The sequence below is a fragment of the Dermacentor silvarum genome, chromosome 8 (genome assembly GCF_013339745.2).
Source record: "Dermacentor silvarum isolate Dsil-2018 chromosome 8, BIME_Dsil_1.4, whole genome shotgun sequence".
Lineage (NCBI taxonomy): Eukaryota > Metazoa > Arthropoda > Arachnida > Ixodida > Ixodidae > Dermacentor > Dermacentor silvarum.
This window is the reverse complement of record NC_051161.1, coordinates 148,019,718-148,036,668: the sequence shown is the minus strand read 5'-3', so window position 1 is coordinate 148,036,668 and position 16,951 is coordinate 148,019,718. Positions and strand designations below refer to the sequence as shown.

The 16,951-nt window shown below is 45.1% G+C and overlaps 1 protein-coding gene across 1 annotated transcript in view; it reads right to left on the bottom strand.

Annotated features, from left to right (window-relative positions):
- Positions 1 to 4,615: 4,615 nt before the first annotated feature.
- Positions 4,616 to 16,951, bottom strand: part of LOC119461757 (uncharacterized) — a 59,766-nt gene continuing 47,430 nt past the window's right edge. The window contains 1 exon segment of the mRNA XM_037723132.2: positions 4,616 to 13,549. Within this exon segment, the coding sequence (XP_037579060.1) occupies positions 13,289 to 13,549 (261 nt within the window). The 3' untranslated portion in view covers positions 4,616 to 13,288.

The following is a 16,951-nucleotide window of genomic DNA, read 5'->3' as shown; positions in this document are numbered from 1 at the left end:
GGACCACCATTCGTTCCCGCAAACGGGTGAGCCCGCATAGTCTCTCTGCAATCTCATCATCTACAACTGCTGAAAAATTAATATACTGGCCACCACAAGGCTTGCGCCCCGTCCAAATTCTACCCGGTGAACTGCACTCCTCGCTAGGGCTGAAATCTCTCCTAAGTGAGGCGGAACTACGCTCTATTGTTATTCGCATCCTACCTGAGGGGAACATTGCCCTGCTCGCCTGCCAGAGTCCCTCTGTAAATGCGAAACTTTTTGGCAGCGGATCCTCTGACCATCCCAAACTTCCAACTAGCTGCTCGCATCTATCAAGCCACTCCGCCCAACACCTGCCGAGGAGTCATCCATGATATAACACCTAAAGGCTCTTCCGCTGTACTCATGGGAAACCTCTGGGGCCCTGACTCGGGCATCCTCACCTCTCGCATGATGGGTTCCACGCACACCGCCCTCATCACGTTCTCTCGATCGCACATTCCGCGCTAGGTGAACTATCGGGGTGTGATGGTGCGCTGTGCCCCCTGCAAGCCTCGGGCACAATTCTGCACCGTCTGCTCCGGCCTCGGTGCGTGCGGATGTGTGCCCCAATACTGAAGTTATTAAGTGCCTTACATGCGGCCTTACACTAGACTCGCAGAACCAACCGCACACCTGTCGCATGGGCTGCCCTCACTGCTGCGGGGACAACCAAGCTGGAGATCCTCGCTGTGAAGTCCGAGCGGCTGCAGACCGCGCCCTCCGTCAAACGGAGTATGCACGTCGTCTACGTCTCCGTGTTCCTGCCAAAGATCTCTAAAAAACGGTAGAACCATCAAGTCAGTAGCAATTCATTCCCTTGACTACCTCGTTTATCCAGGCGGCATTCGTCGCCGACTCGTCCATCTCGACTGCGAAACCTCGCCAAAACAAAAGCGCAAACCAAGCCAGGAGCAGCAGTGTGCTCCCGAGCCGCTCCAAGACCCCCCACCGCTCCCCCAGTGGACCAGCTAGTCAGGTCGCCTCAACCTCACAGACTACAGCGGAACACTTTTCTCAGGCCAGTCAACCAAGCAGCCATTCCTCAACCCCTCCTGCTCCAAACCAAACATTCAGCCAACAGCCCCTAAACCCCGTAAAGCAAAACGCGACTACCGCGCTGCTGTCCTCCATACCAACTGTCCTCGGGTGGCAGAAATCAACTCTCCTCCCCCTTTACCCCCCTCTCAAACGTCATTTGCCATGCACATTGCCCCAGCTACTAATACAGAAACATCTTTTTCCAACACCTCACCTACAACTCTCACTCCACAAGTATCTTCCACTGGGCTGAATCGACAGACCTCGTCGTCTGCCTCTCCGTCAGAAGTTAACACGCCGCACTCGAACCAGTCGGCCTACGCCTCTCTGGAGGCCCGCATTAGAGCTATTGAACAAAGCCTTGCGGCATGCCCGCTCATCGCCAAACCTGCGGCTCTCACGGAAGTCTTAGACCGACACAACTTTTTAGAACATTAGAACATCGTTTGGCGTTTCAACCAGAAGCTCGCCTTCGTGCGTAGCGTATCGCCGCCAGTGTTTCCCGGTCTCCATTACGGTTGCTTAAGCTGCAGTTGTCGGGAAGCGTGAGAAGCAGTCAGGGATCTTTGAATGCTATCGTGTTCCACTCTTAAAAGCGAAGCTTAAGCATCCTCCAAGTTTTTACCCTACTTTCGTCTATCTATAGCGACAGCACAACGATGGACGATGTACATACAGACTGATGCAAACATACATGTGCGTGTAACGCGTTTGGCAACCATTTCTCTTGTTATTTTCTTTTTATTGCCACTTGGAGAAGTCCCTTAGTTTCCGGTGAAACCAATATTAATGCGAAAGCATTATATATGTCCCATGAAAAAGGCGGCGTTGTCCTCAATGAGTGCGTCCTCAACGAGTGCAACCAAAGATCATCATCAGCGTGGATTAAGGTTGGTGCAAATTAGAGCAAGGTGGATTAAGGTAGAGCTGTGAAGGACAAGTGATAATGTATGACGTCACGTATCATGGACGTAACCAAATAGAGAAGTCATTATGCTTTCGCATTCAAATCACGTAAGGATACTTGACTGCCAATTTTTTGCGATAGCAATTATTTTTTTTTTAGACTTCCGTTTATTTGAACTTGTAGGAGGTCCCTGCCAAGTCTGAATTATTGGTCGGCGACGGTATTAGTTCCAGAATAATGTTTTAAGCCCTAAGCACCTTGTCATGTCCTCTTGTCACATTCCAGGCACTTTTTCGCGCATATCTCGCCTCTAATGCTAAACGCCATGCACGCATGCTTCGACAAGCAGCATAGAACACCCCTCATAGGCAAGTCAGCGCGTTGAGATGTTTGGCGCGTTTCGATCCGCGGTTGCACTAGAAGAAACCGACACATCAGAAACACCACGAGTGCAACACGACACCTATGGATCACCACTGAAAATTTACACTAATAATACATGTATGATGTACTGCATGTAAATGTGTATATAATATCCAGCCTGTCTACAATTCACTGCAAATAAAATCACTTCTTCGTATAACATGCTGCTCTTTAATACTACAGTTAAACCTGGATATAACGAAATTGACAAATTCCCGAAAAGCTTCGTTATAAAAAGGATTTCGTTATACGCAGGTTCGGCACGAAAATTCGAAAAAAAAACGCTTACCGTATTTACTCGATTCTAATGCGCCCTCGATTGTAACGCGCACCCGTTTTCCGTTTTCGTCGAAGCACGCATCCTTGGAAGGTCACACCAGGTACTGGATGCGTGAACGCGTGTCGTTTCGCACAAGCGCGAGGAAACGAAGAGCGAGCGTCACGACGGCGTCGTAGCGTCGTATAGTGATACAGTAGAACCCCGCTGTTATGTTCAAGGGTGCTGCGTTCTCCCGGCTGTTACGTCGTTTTCGGCAGGTCCGGGCACAGCTCCCATAGAACCCAATGCATTGGTAACCCTGCTGTTGCGTCGCAACTGTGGGACCGTTCCCGCATCATACGTTGCGAACTGCCACCCCGCGCCGGCCCGAGCGGCCATTTTGACTTTTATGTCGCTTGGCTCGGTGGCTTGACGATGACATTGGCCGCCCAAAGTGCCGGGGGCGACAACTATGACGTATTTTCGGTTTCCACCAGGGTCCTTGAGATCGGTATTTGCTATCTAAAGATGGTGTATATGACACGTTGTGGCCCTAAAATTGGCTTTGGCTCATGGATGTTCTTGTATAAAGTCCAAGGGTGATAACGCAGTCGCCGCGCGCCGTATGCTGTATGTGCGAGTGAAAACATGCGAGGGGAGCCGTCGACCGCGTCTAAATCTCGCGCGCGCAAGAAAGAAAAGCGGGGAGGAAGCACGCCTTCTTCCGTTGCGCTCGAAGCACCGGTGAGGGAGCGAGGGAGGGAGGGGGGGAGGGATAGCGGGCGGCGTTGAACTGTACTCTGGCATCAACTGTGTACTGCGCGGCGGCGCCGCGCGGTCGCGCGGGCCGTATCTTGAAAGCGATCAGGCAGTGTAGGTGCGTCGGCGGCTCGTAGCTTTGTGCGTGCTGTGTGTTCTCGGCGCTCAGTTTGCGTTGAAGGGATAGACAACAACACGAAGGTCACTTCGCTCGCTTCTGCAAAGGCGCTTCCACACGCCTCCAGCGTTTGACAGCGCGTGCCCGCGCTCATCGAGTGTGATGTGCCACAGCGTCTGCCAATGCGTCAGCAAGCGGCAGGATCACGTGTGAATGAAGGGATGGGGAAAGGTCACGCCCGCGGCGGCAAGATCGCCGGGTCGAGGGATGCAGGCCCGCCTCGCACAGGCTCGCTTCGCATTCTGTAGCGGCGGAGAAGGTGCTTCCGGTTGCTGCTCACGCAAAAATGACAAAATTTGGAGTGAAATCTCTAGGTTGTCGGCGGGGAAAATTCGTTATTTCGAGGGTGTCTCCCGCTGCCACTTCGTTACGTAGAGGTCTCAAATACATGTGCTTCTATGGACTAACGGCGGGGAATAGAAAAACGTCGTTATATCCAGGAATTCGTTACATGGAGGTTCGTTATAAGCAGGTTTAACTGTAAGACTTATACCTCGAGAACCACACTTCATATGCACACACACATAGCTCATGAGCCAATCACACCAAAAATGCTTTGCTTTACGTAGATGTCAACTGGAGTTGAGTCATCCTGTGTTTTTTTTTTTCTTTTGTTAACTAGGTACTTTCTTCTTTCTGGTGTTTTACGTCTGTTAACTAGCTACTACATTCACTTCTTAACATTCAACATTTTTGGCAGCAGTAGGTGAATGACATATAGTCAACCTGACATATAAACAGGTTAGCTGGTTGACATTCTTCTTGAGAACTTTTTAAAGTGCAACCAGACGACGAGAGTGAGAGAGAAACGACAGGACAAGGCACTTGTCCTGTCCTTTCTCTGTGTCCCATCTTTTCGTCGTACTTTAGAAAAAGTTCGCAAAATGTAGTGCTGCACCCCTATACATCTTTCTCAGTATATGGAACTCCTGCTTATCGGAACATATCTCTCCAGATCCTTGAATTTCCATTTAACAAGATTCTACTGTATTTGCTAATCTATGTACAGAACTACATTACACAAGCAGCAATTTTAAAGTCATTTATTCCTTCGTACAAACTTCTCACAAACTGTATTGTGCACAGCGAGTGGATTGGTACATGTACAAAAAAAACAACAAATTCATATGATCAAGGTTACCATAAGGCATGCACACATTTTGGAACAGTCACAATCGGCAGTGCTTTCACTTCACGTGATATTTAGTAAGGCCCATCGGTGATGCGAAGGACTTGCATCCCAACATCATAGTCATCCAAATTATGAGTACATTCAATACATGAAATTGTGCAATATTAAGTGCGGACAGAAGGTGCAGCTGCCTTCGAGGTTCTTTCGTCACGGCACCTTCCACTGGTTCAGCCAATTGGCATGTGCCTGAAAGTGATCGTTCCAATATGCAGCCCAAGATTCAACTCCTTCAACATAACTCCACAAATATGCACAGCACTAGGGCATGGCAAGCTTTTGGGCACTCACACAATTGAGCAATTCCATAACAACTACCAAGACAGTAGTTGGCACCTCACTTATAGTTGACACACTATATTATGAGACACTGAGAGGCAGCTATTAAAAAAGGCCACACACTTCCATAACAAGAAAAAGTGTATTCCACCGCGCAAGCAGCACCTAATGCATAAAGCAGAAGACACAGGTTACAATATCACATGCAATCTGACACTGACAGCCCTATGCAGCAAGTTCCCATCAAGTTTTGGAAGGTTAAACAACTTCGACCAGCCATCTTTCAGACTCTGAGCATGTTGGCGTCATATCAAACATTGTATTGTACCATGGTGGAAAAGGCGCAACTTTAACATGTATGGACAGAAGAAAAGGACGAGCGCTCATCCTTGTATTTTTTTCCGTTCGTATGTGTTAAAAGTTTCACCTTTTACACCATGAACCAAAACCAACTCGCCCAACTTTCTGCCTTGCTGTGTTGTACCATGCATCTTCTCCTTAACATTAAATATCCATATGATGTGATTATGCTGCTTGACTACAATTGATGCACTACAACATCGCACAATATACTTGTCTTCAACAGCAGTGGTCTCCATTGCTGCCACTCTAATATATTGGTCCCCTCACATACAAGGATGGAATGATGGCAAACTTGTGCATTCCTTACACAGGAAATGCACTATCTCCTTTTTGAAGTGGTGCCTACATTGGAAGGTAAAAGATTTTGACAAAATGTCATGGAATGTTCTAAAACACGCAATGCAATAAAAAGCTTGTGATCACTGAAAGCATAAGCCACAAATGAAACCAATGTTTTTTTGTTTTTTTTAATGAATTATGCAATTCAGGGCAACGCATAACAACAAATCACAGTTTGAACACCAAAAAAGAAAAACTTTAGCACCTGTCTCGCCTCACCAAGGTGTGTAAATCAACAGAATCTTACCTTCCTATTTACGCTACTAGTGAATTGGTGAATCACAGTCATGAAAAACTAAAGCTCCCACAATGTCACGCATACAAGCTGAGCCCCGTTCACCATATGAAGAGCTACAGAAGTCAACGCCAACCAATTTGGAGTGAATACATTGTGTACCAGCTATAATGCATCGCATTTTAACGCGAGAGCGTTAAGGGCCCCGTGTCGCAAAAAATCCGGTGTCAGTGTCCCGCGTCGGCGCCAACCTTCTTCTGAGCGAAAATTCATTCCCAACCACACATACCGAACCATGCGTGGCACAGACGCAATACTGAAATAACTGAATTTCTCAAAGTAAGATGCTTCAGAAAAATCGTAAAGTACAACTTAAAACACAACCTACAGACATGATAGTGTCGGATTGTAATTTGAAAATACGAGAAAACATAATTCTGTTATGACGAAACTCAAACATAAACCCCTTTTCCAGCATTTCTACCATTCATAGAGCGGTACGCCCAGCTCGGTTCCTTGTAACAGCATCCAGATGGCGCTTGCCTCAGCGGCAGCGGTGCGGGCAGGCAAAGGTGGAGAAAAAAAAAATTTGCAGTCAGGGAACTTTGAATGCTGTCGCATTCCACTCTTAAAGGCGAAGCTTAAGTGTCCTCCAAATTTTTGAAAAAGACAGGCCATTCTACGCGAATATAACCAAGTGCATATTGTTTACAGTCGAGTAGAGCAGCCACCAGTAATTATTTTGTTGATGCCATTGAATTTAATAATGAAATGCAATTAGCAAACTTTTTAATTACTGCTCTGAATGTAGCTGTCAGTGAAGAATTTGTAGGAAATTGAAAGAAATTTAAGGCTGGCACGTTTTCAGCCAGGTACATTTTGCCCGTTTTTTTTTTCCAGCGGATGTGGGCAGATGGTTAGCCCCGTGATATTTTCCATTTCTTGCGGGCTACTTTTATCAGCCAGAAAAAATAAACGGGCAAAATGTACTTGGCTGTAAACATGCCAGCCTAAAGTTTCTTTCAATTTTCTACATATTCTTCACTCAAAGCACGGCATTCATAGCAGTAATTAAAAAATTAGCTCATCGAAATTAATTATTAAATTGAATGGCATCAACAAAAAAATTACCCGCCGCTATTCTACTCAACTGCGAACAATATGCACTTGGTTCTCTTCGCACAGAATGGCTCGTCCTTTTCAAAAATGCGATGCATGATAGCTGGGACACCCTGTATATTTCAATGAAGGCGACAGAGAAAGGGCATGAAGTCAACATACCGTTGTGCCATCTTGTGTAAATATGTACAGCACTATTCAGAAAGCACTCCCAGCATACATTTCTCAAACAGAAAAAGAAGGAGTCATATCTGTTGTATCTTGAAACAATGTACGGGAATGGCTTTAACAATATACAGAAGAAAATCCTGCTAGAGGATGTAGATAAGATAAAAATTGATACCCTTGGTTCCAGTGATTCTTGTCATGCACAAGAAACCAAGTGATAGCAGCAAGAATTGTTGCACCACTCGCAATAGAAGTGGACGGAATGCACGACCCCACATTACAGCCCTGATAATACATTTTATAAGTCGCTTTTGCATTATCTATACGAAACGGGCCTCCATACTTCTTATATAATTCCGTTCCGACATTATGCCACACGGCAACCCCCAAGCGAGTAATAAAAAATTAAACAAAACTGTGTGGCCAAAACAATGCGTAAGGCAGACATTAAGTCTCGGTAGATATAGATACATTACAGTCCTGCCTGGGAACCTTTTTTCTTCTGTGCCAACAGATGACTTAGTCACTGAGAAATCTGCGATCAAATGCATCAGATCAACTGAGAAAAAATTGGGGGAGAGGTACATTGAATGCCACTGAAGGCACAGGAACACTGCTTGCAGAATGTGCATGAGGATTTATAAAATTCCCACTGACCACCAGGACTGCTGCGTGAGAAGCCTCATTGCCTATTAGCCGTTCCATTCCTGTTGCATCTACTTTTGCTCATTACGTCTATAAATTAAGCTGTGCTACACCCCACAAAGTATTCAGGAGATAATTATATATTGTAGTGAAAGCAAGAACAAGACCAGCTAAACAATTCACAAGTTTTGCAGAGTGAAAAGGCAGCAACAACAGTGAAAGAGGGTGCCAGTGTCCCAAAACCAACATGTCGCAACCTTTTGGCAGAAATTCTCTGAGGACAAACATTCCTGTTACATGGGCAACGTGTTACATAACATGTCATTGAAGTACACTCATACCTACCGGGACTTCAGATAAATATCTATGTCTACTGTGTCATGTAAGCATGAGTGCAATAGAACTTAACTTGAACAGAATGAAAGTTGTACTACCCGACTATGAAAAACGGCGTTATGCAACTGTTATTGGTAGAGCCGACTTCCATTCATTCGATCCTGATGGGACCGGCCAAACTGATCAAGTTAAACAAGATGCAGAAAAAACGCTGAAACACACTGCTGTTCTTTTGGCAGTATTTTCACGATTCTAACATGCCCCCGTAACAAACGCGTGCCTCCTTTCGATGAGTCCACAGTAGAAAACTTGAATAAAAATGACACTAAAGCTCCTAAACGAAGTAGAAATCTAACACACGCTCGATTTTTTAGCACGAAAAAATGGGCAAGGGTCTAAGATGTGTTGCACTATGGCAGCCGGTTTCCTAAAGTCAGCTTAGCAGCACAAATTCTAGTCAGCTTTGCAACAATAAATTTGTGTTATGCGGTAAAGCAACAAATGCCACAAAGGCAGTTTTGGTATCGTGTCTCGATTGCACCGTGCAGGCAATTTGCAGCCCAATTTTCTTGAAAGAAAAAAGGCGCATGTTAGAATTGGGTAAATACCGTAATCAGACATTGTGAGCTAGTTATGTCTTTAATATCTTCCTAGGACATGCCAAAAATAGCCATTTTTGACGGGAAATTATGTGTGCTCAATGCATTCACTGTCCCGTGTGTGCTGACTGGTCAAGTTCAAATTATCCGGTGAAGTCCATTTTTTAGTATTGAAATAACGAAAGTTTGAGTCTACAGAAATGCATGGACACCAGCTGGGACCTTCGGCCAGGATTGAATTAACTGGAGTTGAATGAATGAAATCCTACTGTATTATTACCCAAAGTTATCAGAAACCTAGGGATGGCACTGTTAAGCCTGATCACTGAAACAGGCACTAGAGAGATATACTAATAAGCAGACATGTGAAGAGCTCCTGCCGTATTCTTCCTACATATGCAGGGTGCCTTGTCGACACTGCAAGCTGTACAATGTTTTTTCCTGGAGATGCCAAGTGCACAGTACCACCTATGGCTACATAGTAGTGAAGCCAATATAACTGAAGCACCTCTACTTTACTGGAAGAAAAAAATTGCTGATAGGATGCCACTACACTGACATCATTGCATTAAAAATAGTCTGCATGCCTTCAAGCTAAAATTCAGGTGTAATTTGTAGACAAATACTTAACGGAGTTCACTTTAACCGTGGAGTGCATGAGACAGATTTGAGTACAGTGGCAGTGTGAGCTAGTTCGTTAGGCACAACAAATTTAGGGAAAGAAACAGCAGGAACACAGACGAGATGGTTAACGCACTGGGCGAGAACTGCTCGGTTCATGTCAGTATGTCTGTGTTCCCAATTGTTTCTTTCACTAAATATCGTACAGGTGTCCTGAGCTTGACAGTTCACAGACACCATTTTGAGTTGCAGCAGATGTACATATGCAGTTTTGGTGCAAAATGCACGAAAACTCTTACAATGTCCGAATGTCGACTTATCTCGCACTCCTGACACAACAGCTGAAGCTGCAGAAGAGGTGCCCTCAAAGGAATGGTCGACAGAAAACACCAACACTGCCATGTGTTGCAACTTTCTACAACTGCAACAAGAACCCATCAATCTTGCTTTTTTGTTATGTGACAGTGATCTTCATTAAAGAATCTTGCCTACATCATACGAACAGCACTAATAAGCAACCTGGGCACAAGGAAAGGTGGAACACTGGAATAAGGCCGTGTAGGTAGTTTAAACAAAGAGACAACAAAACCAACAATGACGCAAATAAAATCAGGCACGCTCTCAGGGGCATTCACACAGCAGAGAAAAACCCACCATCAACACAAGAAAGCATAAATATCCACGTTTCCAAACACAGGCCAGTTCGATACTAATAATAGCTCATGAATACCACATAACTGCATTTTGTTTCCGATCACAAATGTGATGTGAAGTCCTACTGCAGTGTTCCTTTTTTTCCGAGCAGTGCAATAACTGATGCAGCCTTACATATCCCAAAGCTCAACTATGACAAACACTGAAATGGAGGGCGTTGACCCTCAAAAAAAGAAAAACAAAAAACGAAAGAAAAAAAAAAACAGCAGGGCTATGAAGATACACTGTTGTGTGGAGCCTCTAGATTAATTTGGACCATATCTTGGGTTCTTTAAAGCGCACCCAATGAATGGCACATGAATGTTTTTGCATTCTGCCACCATCAGAATGCAGCAGCAACGGCCAGGCATCGAACCCGCCACCTCATGCTCAATAGTAGAACTCACAGGTGCTGAGCAACCATAGTAGGTGCTCATGGAATGTCACAGATAACATAAGAAAAGTGAACGCATTTCACATGCATCGTACACAAAATTGCACAAGTCATGTTTCACACACACCAGCATGTGCCTGAGATTCGCCCTATTCAATAGTCTTGGCTAATATGTACATAAACATCACCAGCTGGTCAACTTGCAAGAGCACAGAAAATGGTGACATGTATAAAAATAGGCTAGTAAAAAGTAAGTGTACATCAGAAACACACACCATAAAAGAAAGTTACAGTTAAAAAAAGTTACAGTCAAAGTCTGCCAGAAAAGGAAATATGAGACATCATTTTTACACGAGCATTTAAAAGAAGGCTTGTAATGAGCTGATTTTTGATTTACACCAGGTATAATGGACAGGTAACAGCTGAAAATGGACGGCTAGACTGACATGGTCAATAGGAACCACACAATCGAATATTGCAAACAGTGCCACTGGTATTCCATTTGGGAGACGACATCCTTTGAATTCAGTCAAAGGCACTTGCTGTGAAAAATCAGAAATAATAAAGCAAGTGATATGTACCAACGAGGTAAATCCTTAAAGAACATCTTTTCAACATTTTAGACTCTCACTTGATTCAGATGTGAGGTTATGATTTGCAGAAAAGACGGCACGCAAACTGACACTGCTTTAAGCACTGAAAATGGTGGCCGCTTTCTTGTTTAAAAGCTGTCGCTTCATCAGAGTAATTATCAAACTCTAGAACTGCGACGCAACCGGTGAGGTACGACACATGTGATGCAATGTGGACGGAATGTGTCAACCAAAAAAAAAGGGTTATAACAAACCAGAAAGAATCACGACAGCCACACTCTAAAAGCTTAAAATTTGCCCCAGGCAAACAAACAAAAAACACGTATCCTCAATGGCACGAATTGGTCCGACCAGAAAGGCACTGCTTTCAAGCTTCCTTGTCTGCGCAACTGTTGTCAAGGCAACAGCACAAAGGACATCAAATACGAATTATACCGCTGCTGCGGTTATGCCCTTGTTTACTTTCCAGCCCTCTAAATATAAATGCTCTTGCCTCTTCGCAACCAACATGGCAGACCATTCTTTGTACTGTTGCGAGACACTCTCAAAGGTTCATTGTGTGACAAACAGTCACTCTTCAAATCAGTTCGCATACTAACAGGAGACAATTACAGCCTTTGTTTGTTCGCCACACAAATGACCGTCTCAGTGGTAGCTGTCTTCAGTGCATGCCAAGCTGCTCGTTCAATGCGCTTAATGTGTGTGCTCCACCTCAATGCTTTGCCTGGAGGAATAATTTTCTGAGCTTACGTTCTATGTTTCATGTTTTTTTTACATTCTATGTTTCAGGCAGTGTGCAGTCTTTGCTTTGAGGCTTACACCCATACTCTTAAGCCTAACTCTACTTGACACTCCACCTTGACTCCAGAAAGTGGATGGTGCTGAAACCTCTCAATTGACGCAGTACTCAGGCTTCAATGACACTTCTCGGCCATCCCCAAGGCTTAACAGCACTTGGAGGTCGCCGACAACGGGAGCTAAAAGCATTTCATGCTTAATACATGCAAGATGAATGACGATTATCATTTGGGGACAAGACAATCCCTAAAGGATGCCACGATTTTTCTGTGTGAGCACCCGGTACTTTGCCGTCAGGAATGCCAGGGGATGGAATCGCGACAGAAAAGTACCGACACACCTGTTAAGAAAACGCACGCGAGATGGACGGTCACCGTAGTGCCGCAAAATGACGCCCTAACAGGTGTACAATTTTTAAGAGCGTAGGTGTCAAAGAGATGGGTTACTGAAGGCCTGTTCTCTTAAGGGGCAGAGCACTTCCCTCCCCATTCTGGAGTCAAAGTCGAGTCTGGAGCACAGGAATCTTTAGAACAGGGAAGTCGAGTTTTGGAATGTGGCAGGCCTTGCCTGCACATTTTTCTACACTCTCATATGTTTGCCTGCTGTTCTTGAACACCATAGGCCCAGCACGAACACTGCGCTTATCACTCGTCCTCTTCTGCAATGTGGTGGCATCCTGCAAGCCATCAGCCCGGGTACTTTCTCATTTGACGCCGCTCCTCCCATTCATTCACACTGATCTGCACCACTCTCCTCTGTTCCCTCCTAGCCACGTTGCTCCACACGTGCTAGCAGCAGGGCCTCCATTCATCACTACTTCTTTACAACTCCACAGCATTTCAATTACCTAACGCAGCTGCTAAGCTGTTGCGACCTTCAGACTTAAAAGTGCAGCCTCTAGCAGGAAACATGGCTTTTGCCAGATACTACCGGCACCACAGCTTACTTCGCAGCATCGACAAGCCAAAAAAAGATTTGACTTTGGAACAAAAGCTGCTTTGCTTGCCCTATGCTAGACAGATGATATGGATTCTAGCCTTCCCAAGAAAGGCACCCTCAATGAAAAAAATATTTAGCCAGCTATCACAACATACGTTTGTGTCCTGAAGGGCCTTCCGTTGCACAACCACGAGCGCCATTCAGTCACAGCAGCGTACTACTTCTTCAATCTCACTGAACACAAATTACTTGCAGTCCCGTTAACCCAAGAGAACAGCGCAAAAAGAGAAACTAATGTTCAAGATCTATCCGACCCAACACGATGGCTGCGCTAATTGCCCTCTGACACATGCCCTCCTCACGGAGCACCTTACAATTGAGATCCAAGGCTCAAACAACACTCAGAGTCCGCAACATTGCCACAGACACTGCGATCAGCACCGCACTCGAGAGCACGGTAGATGCTCCCGCAATGCGGCACTTGAGCGTGTCGTACTTGCTGGGGTTGTCCTCGACGACCTTTTCAAACTCAGCCTCGACAATCTGGCCATCAAAGTAGGTGATAGGGTCGTTGTAGGGGTACTCGAAGCCCTGGAGGCACTCGCACTTGTAGCCGCCCGAGTCGAAACCGCGACCCAAGATTGGCACGCACTGGAGAGGAAGACGCAGGGAGAAAGTGCAGTTAGTCTCTTTTGCCATCGTCATCATCATAAGTCCACTGCAGGTTGAAGGCTTCTCCCAGCAATCTCCAATTACCCTTACCTTGCAACAACCGATTCCATACCATGCCTGCAAATTTCTTAATCCAATCATACTATGTACATGATTCTCTGCCATCCTACACTGCATTTTTCTTTTCTTGGCACCAATTCTGTTAGTCTAGGGTTGCCAACCATACCAAATTTAGCTGGACAGTCCCGACTTTTGAGTAAATGTCTCGAGTCCTGAACAGACCACATTTCCTTCTTATGATGCCCGACAGCTCGGTTGCACATTCTTCTGTTTTACCTTTCTTCTCTTTTGCCTTCTGTTGCATTGTCATAAACATACAAGTGGTTTCGTTTTTGCCGTGGTGCTAGTACTGGTGAAGGTCCTACCTAACCGTTCACAGTAACTCTGTCTGTATTGGCAAACCTGTTAGCCTGCACATTTCCTATGGTAAATGGCAACATGGTAGGGTTAAAAAAAGTTTATGCAATTTGTTGCATGTATATACTGGCGACTCCTAGTGGCCAGCTCTTTCTGTCCCTACTTTGTCCACTCGGGAGTTGGCAGCCATAAGTCTAATAGATGACTGGCTATCTACTCTAGGCATTACGTGACCTGACTAACTGCCACTTCTTCCTCTTAACTAAACCATCAGCTACCCATGTTCTCTCTCTAAACCATACTATCATCTTTTTGTCACTTAACGTTACACCTTTTCCGCATATCCCAAAAGTTTTCAGAGTGCATGGCATTCTTAGGGCCATCTATAGCAAGCACCCCACCATTTTGGAGCATTTGCAAGGATCGAGATACTGAATGAAATTTACAGTTAAACCTTGATTAACAAAGTCGGCAAAATCGGCACTTTACTTCGCTATACAGTGAAATTTTGTTATACAGCCGCCGACTTAGAGTGTCATAAAAAAACCTCTAATAATACCCTGCTCGATCAGATTTGCTAGGATTTGCAAGAGTGACGTTGTCTCCATATACAGTCGGCAAGAGTGTCACCATGTTGGGTCGGCAGAGATCGCCATGGAGATAGGAGAAACAAGCCACGTTACTTTGCACCACTTGGTACTCGCGAACGCACAGGAGGTGGCACCGATCACACAAATTCGAAGTGGCACAAACACAGACAAAAATGCGACGTCTTCAAGACACACCTACTCTGCAGACAACGTGCAAAATAGCAACCGGAGCTACATAAATAAATAAACAAACAGATAAATAAATAAGCTGATCCCGCATTAAGGGATCATGACGACAGTGCTGACAGAAAAAAGAAAGAAAAAAGAAAAAGTGCCGTGCCCTGGAGCGTTTTGTCAGCTAAGGAATAGCAGACAACATGGTCTCCAAGATGGGAGGATGGTGCACACTCTCTATCGATAGCGTGCGCATCCCAATTTTGGAGGCTAAGAGCGGGCCACTGGAACCAACGCCTGGCCATGCCAGCTGAAAATTCAATATGGCGGCCTCCAAGATTGGATAGCGCGGCTCGGAGCGATTTAGTCTGGAAAATTGAACGCTGGGGCCTAAATTCGTCCGAAAAATCGGTCGTGAAAATGCATTAGCTCTATGGGAACCCTGACGGTGCACTTATGAAGTCCTGAATATCCAGCAAGTCTGAATTTATGGAGTCCAAAAAATTTGTCCGCGACTATACACTCATACCTCATTATAACGAAGTTGAAGGGGAAGCCAAAGTTACTTTGTTATATCCATTACTTTGTTATGTCGACTATTGCCCATTACTGCAGTATACGCCCAATGGTGTGCATAACCTTAAACATGCAAAGAAGACTACGACTCTGCCACCTGCTGAACCACTAAGCAGCTGCGTATGCGATGAAATGTTAATAAAACAACAGCAGAAGCCTCTCCGGAGTGTGCAATGCACGACTTTATAGCACCTGACGCGACAGTCTTTACGATAGCATCCTTCTATTCCAATGTGATGGTCTTTCGCTTCCACTTTGTATTCGGATTACTCACATTGCCGTAAAACCGGCGAAACCGCGACACGGTCAAAGGGAACAGCTAGCCCGTTGTGTTCATGCAGCACAATGCGCAACTGGCGCCACAGCGCCAGTTGCTGATGCCACCTACAGTAAAAAATGTGCAACTGCCGGGGCCACAGTGCGCATTCATTCTTCGTTTTGCTACGCTGTTCAAGCACAAATTTCCGCGAACACCAAACTGCGTGCGTAAACTTTGCAATGATGGTTTGTCGCAAGTGCTTCGTGTCAAATGACATCTACACCATCTGATCTGGATCAGGCTCAAACAATAATATTCCCCATTGAAATGTCACGAAAGCACAGCTAGCCCTGCATCGTTACATTGATGGTGCGGAGCAAGCCAAGAAAAAAAAAGTGCTTGTGGGAAGGAAACGTGCATCTGTGTCAAGATTTTCTTTCTTTCTGCCATCAACACATTTTAAATGTCTCTAAGGCAAAAGATATTCTGATACAATAATTTTCCCCCTAAATAATCGTTAGCATCAGGTCAGTTTGTTTTCTTTTTTATATTTTTCAGGTTTTGAAATTATTGTAAAATTTTGTGGCTTGAAGTGAATGGTTATGGTAATTTCATGCTTCGAAATACAATTCGAGTCAGCAGATGTATACTCTCAGGAGTCTGCGCAACTGTGGGTATTTATTGATCTCGTGCGCGTCCTGTTAAATTTACATTCCGCACTTTCAGTGCGGAATAATTTCATTATTCTCACTCTGTTACTGCGTTTGTTTTCAGATATGTATGCAGAATGAACAGATAATTCACGCTATCTTTCTCTGTTATCCTGCATGCGATAAATATGGGTAAAGTTGTGCTGTTCTTCAAGTGCACAGCAGTGCAAAAAGTGTTAGGTTATGGTAAAAAAAATTTAATTATGGGGTTTTACGTGCCACAACCACGATCTGATTAGGAGGCACGCCGTAGTGGGGGGACGCCGGAAATTTGGACCACCCGGGGTTCTTTAACGTGCACTTAACTCTAAGTACACGGGTGTTCTTGCATTTCGCCCCCATCAAAATGCGGCCACCGTGGCCGGGATTCGATCCCGCGACCTCGTGCTCAGCAGCCCAACACTGTAGCCACTGAGCAACCACGGCGAGTCAGTTAGGTTATGTTAGATTTCGCGGTTTGACCTCCAGAAGATGAAAAGTGGACCACGAGGACCACCGTAGTAGATGGCTTCATATCTATTTACACCACCTGGTGCTTTTCACTGCACACCACAAGCACGGTACACAAGCATTTTTTGCAATAACTCTCTCGGAATGCGGCCGCCGTGGTCAGTAATCTAACCCATGGCCTTGTACTAAGCAGCGCCATGCTATA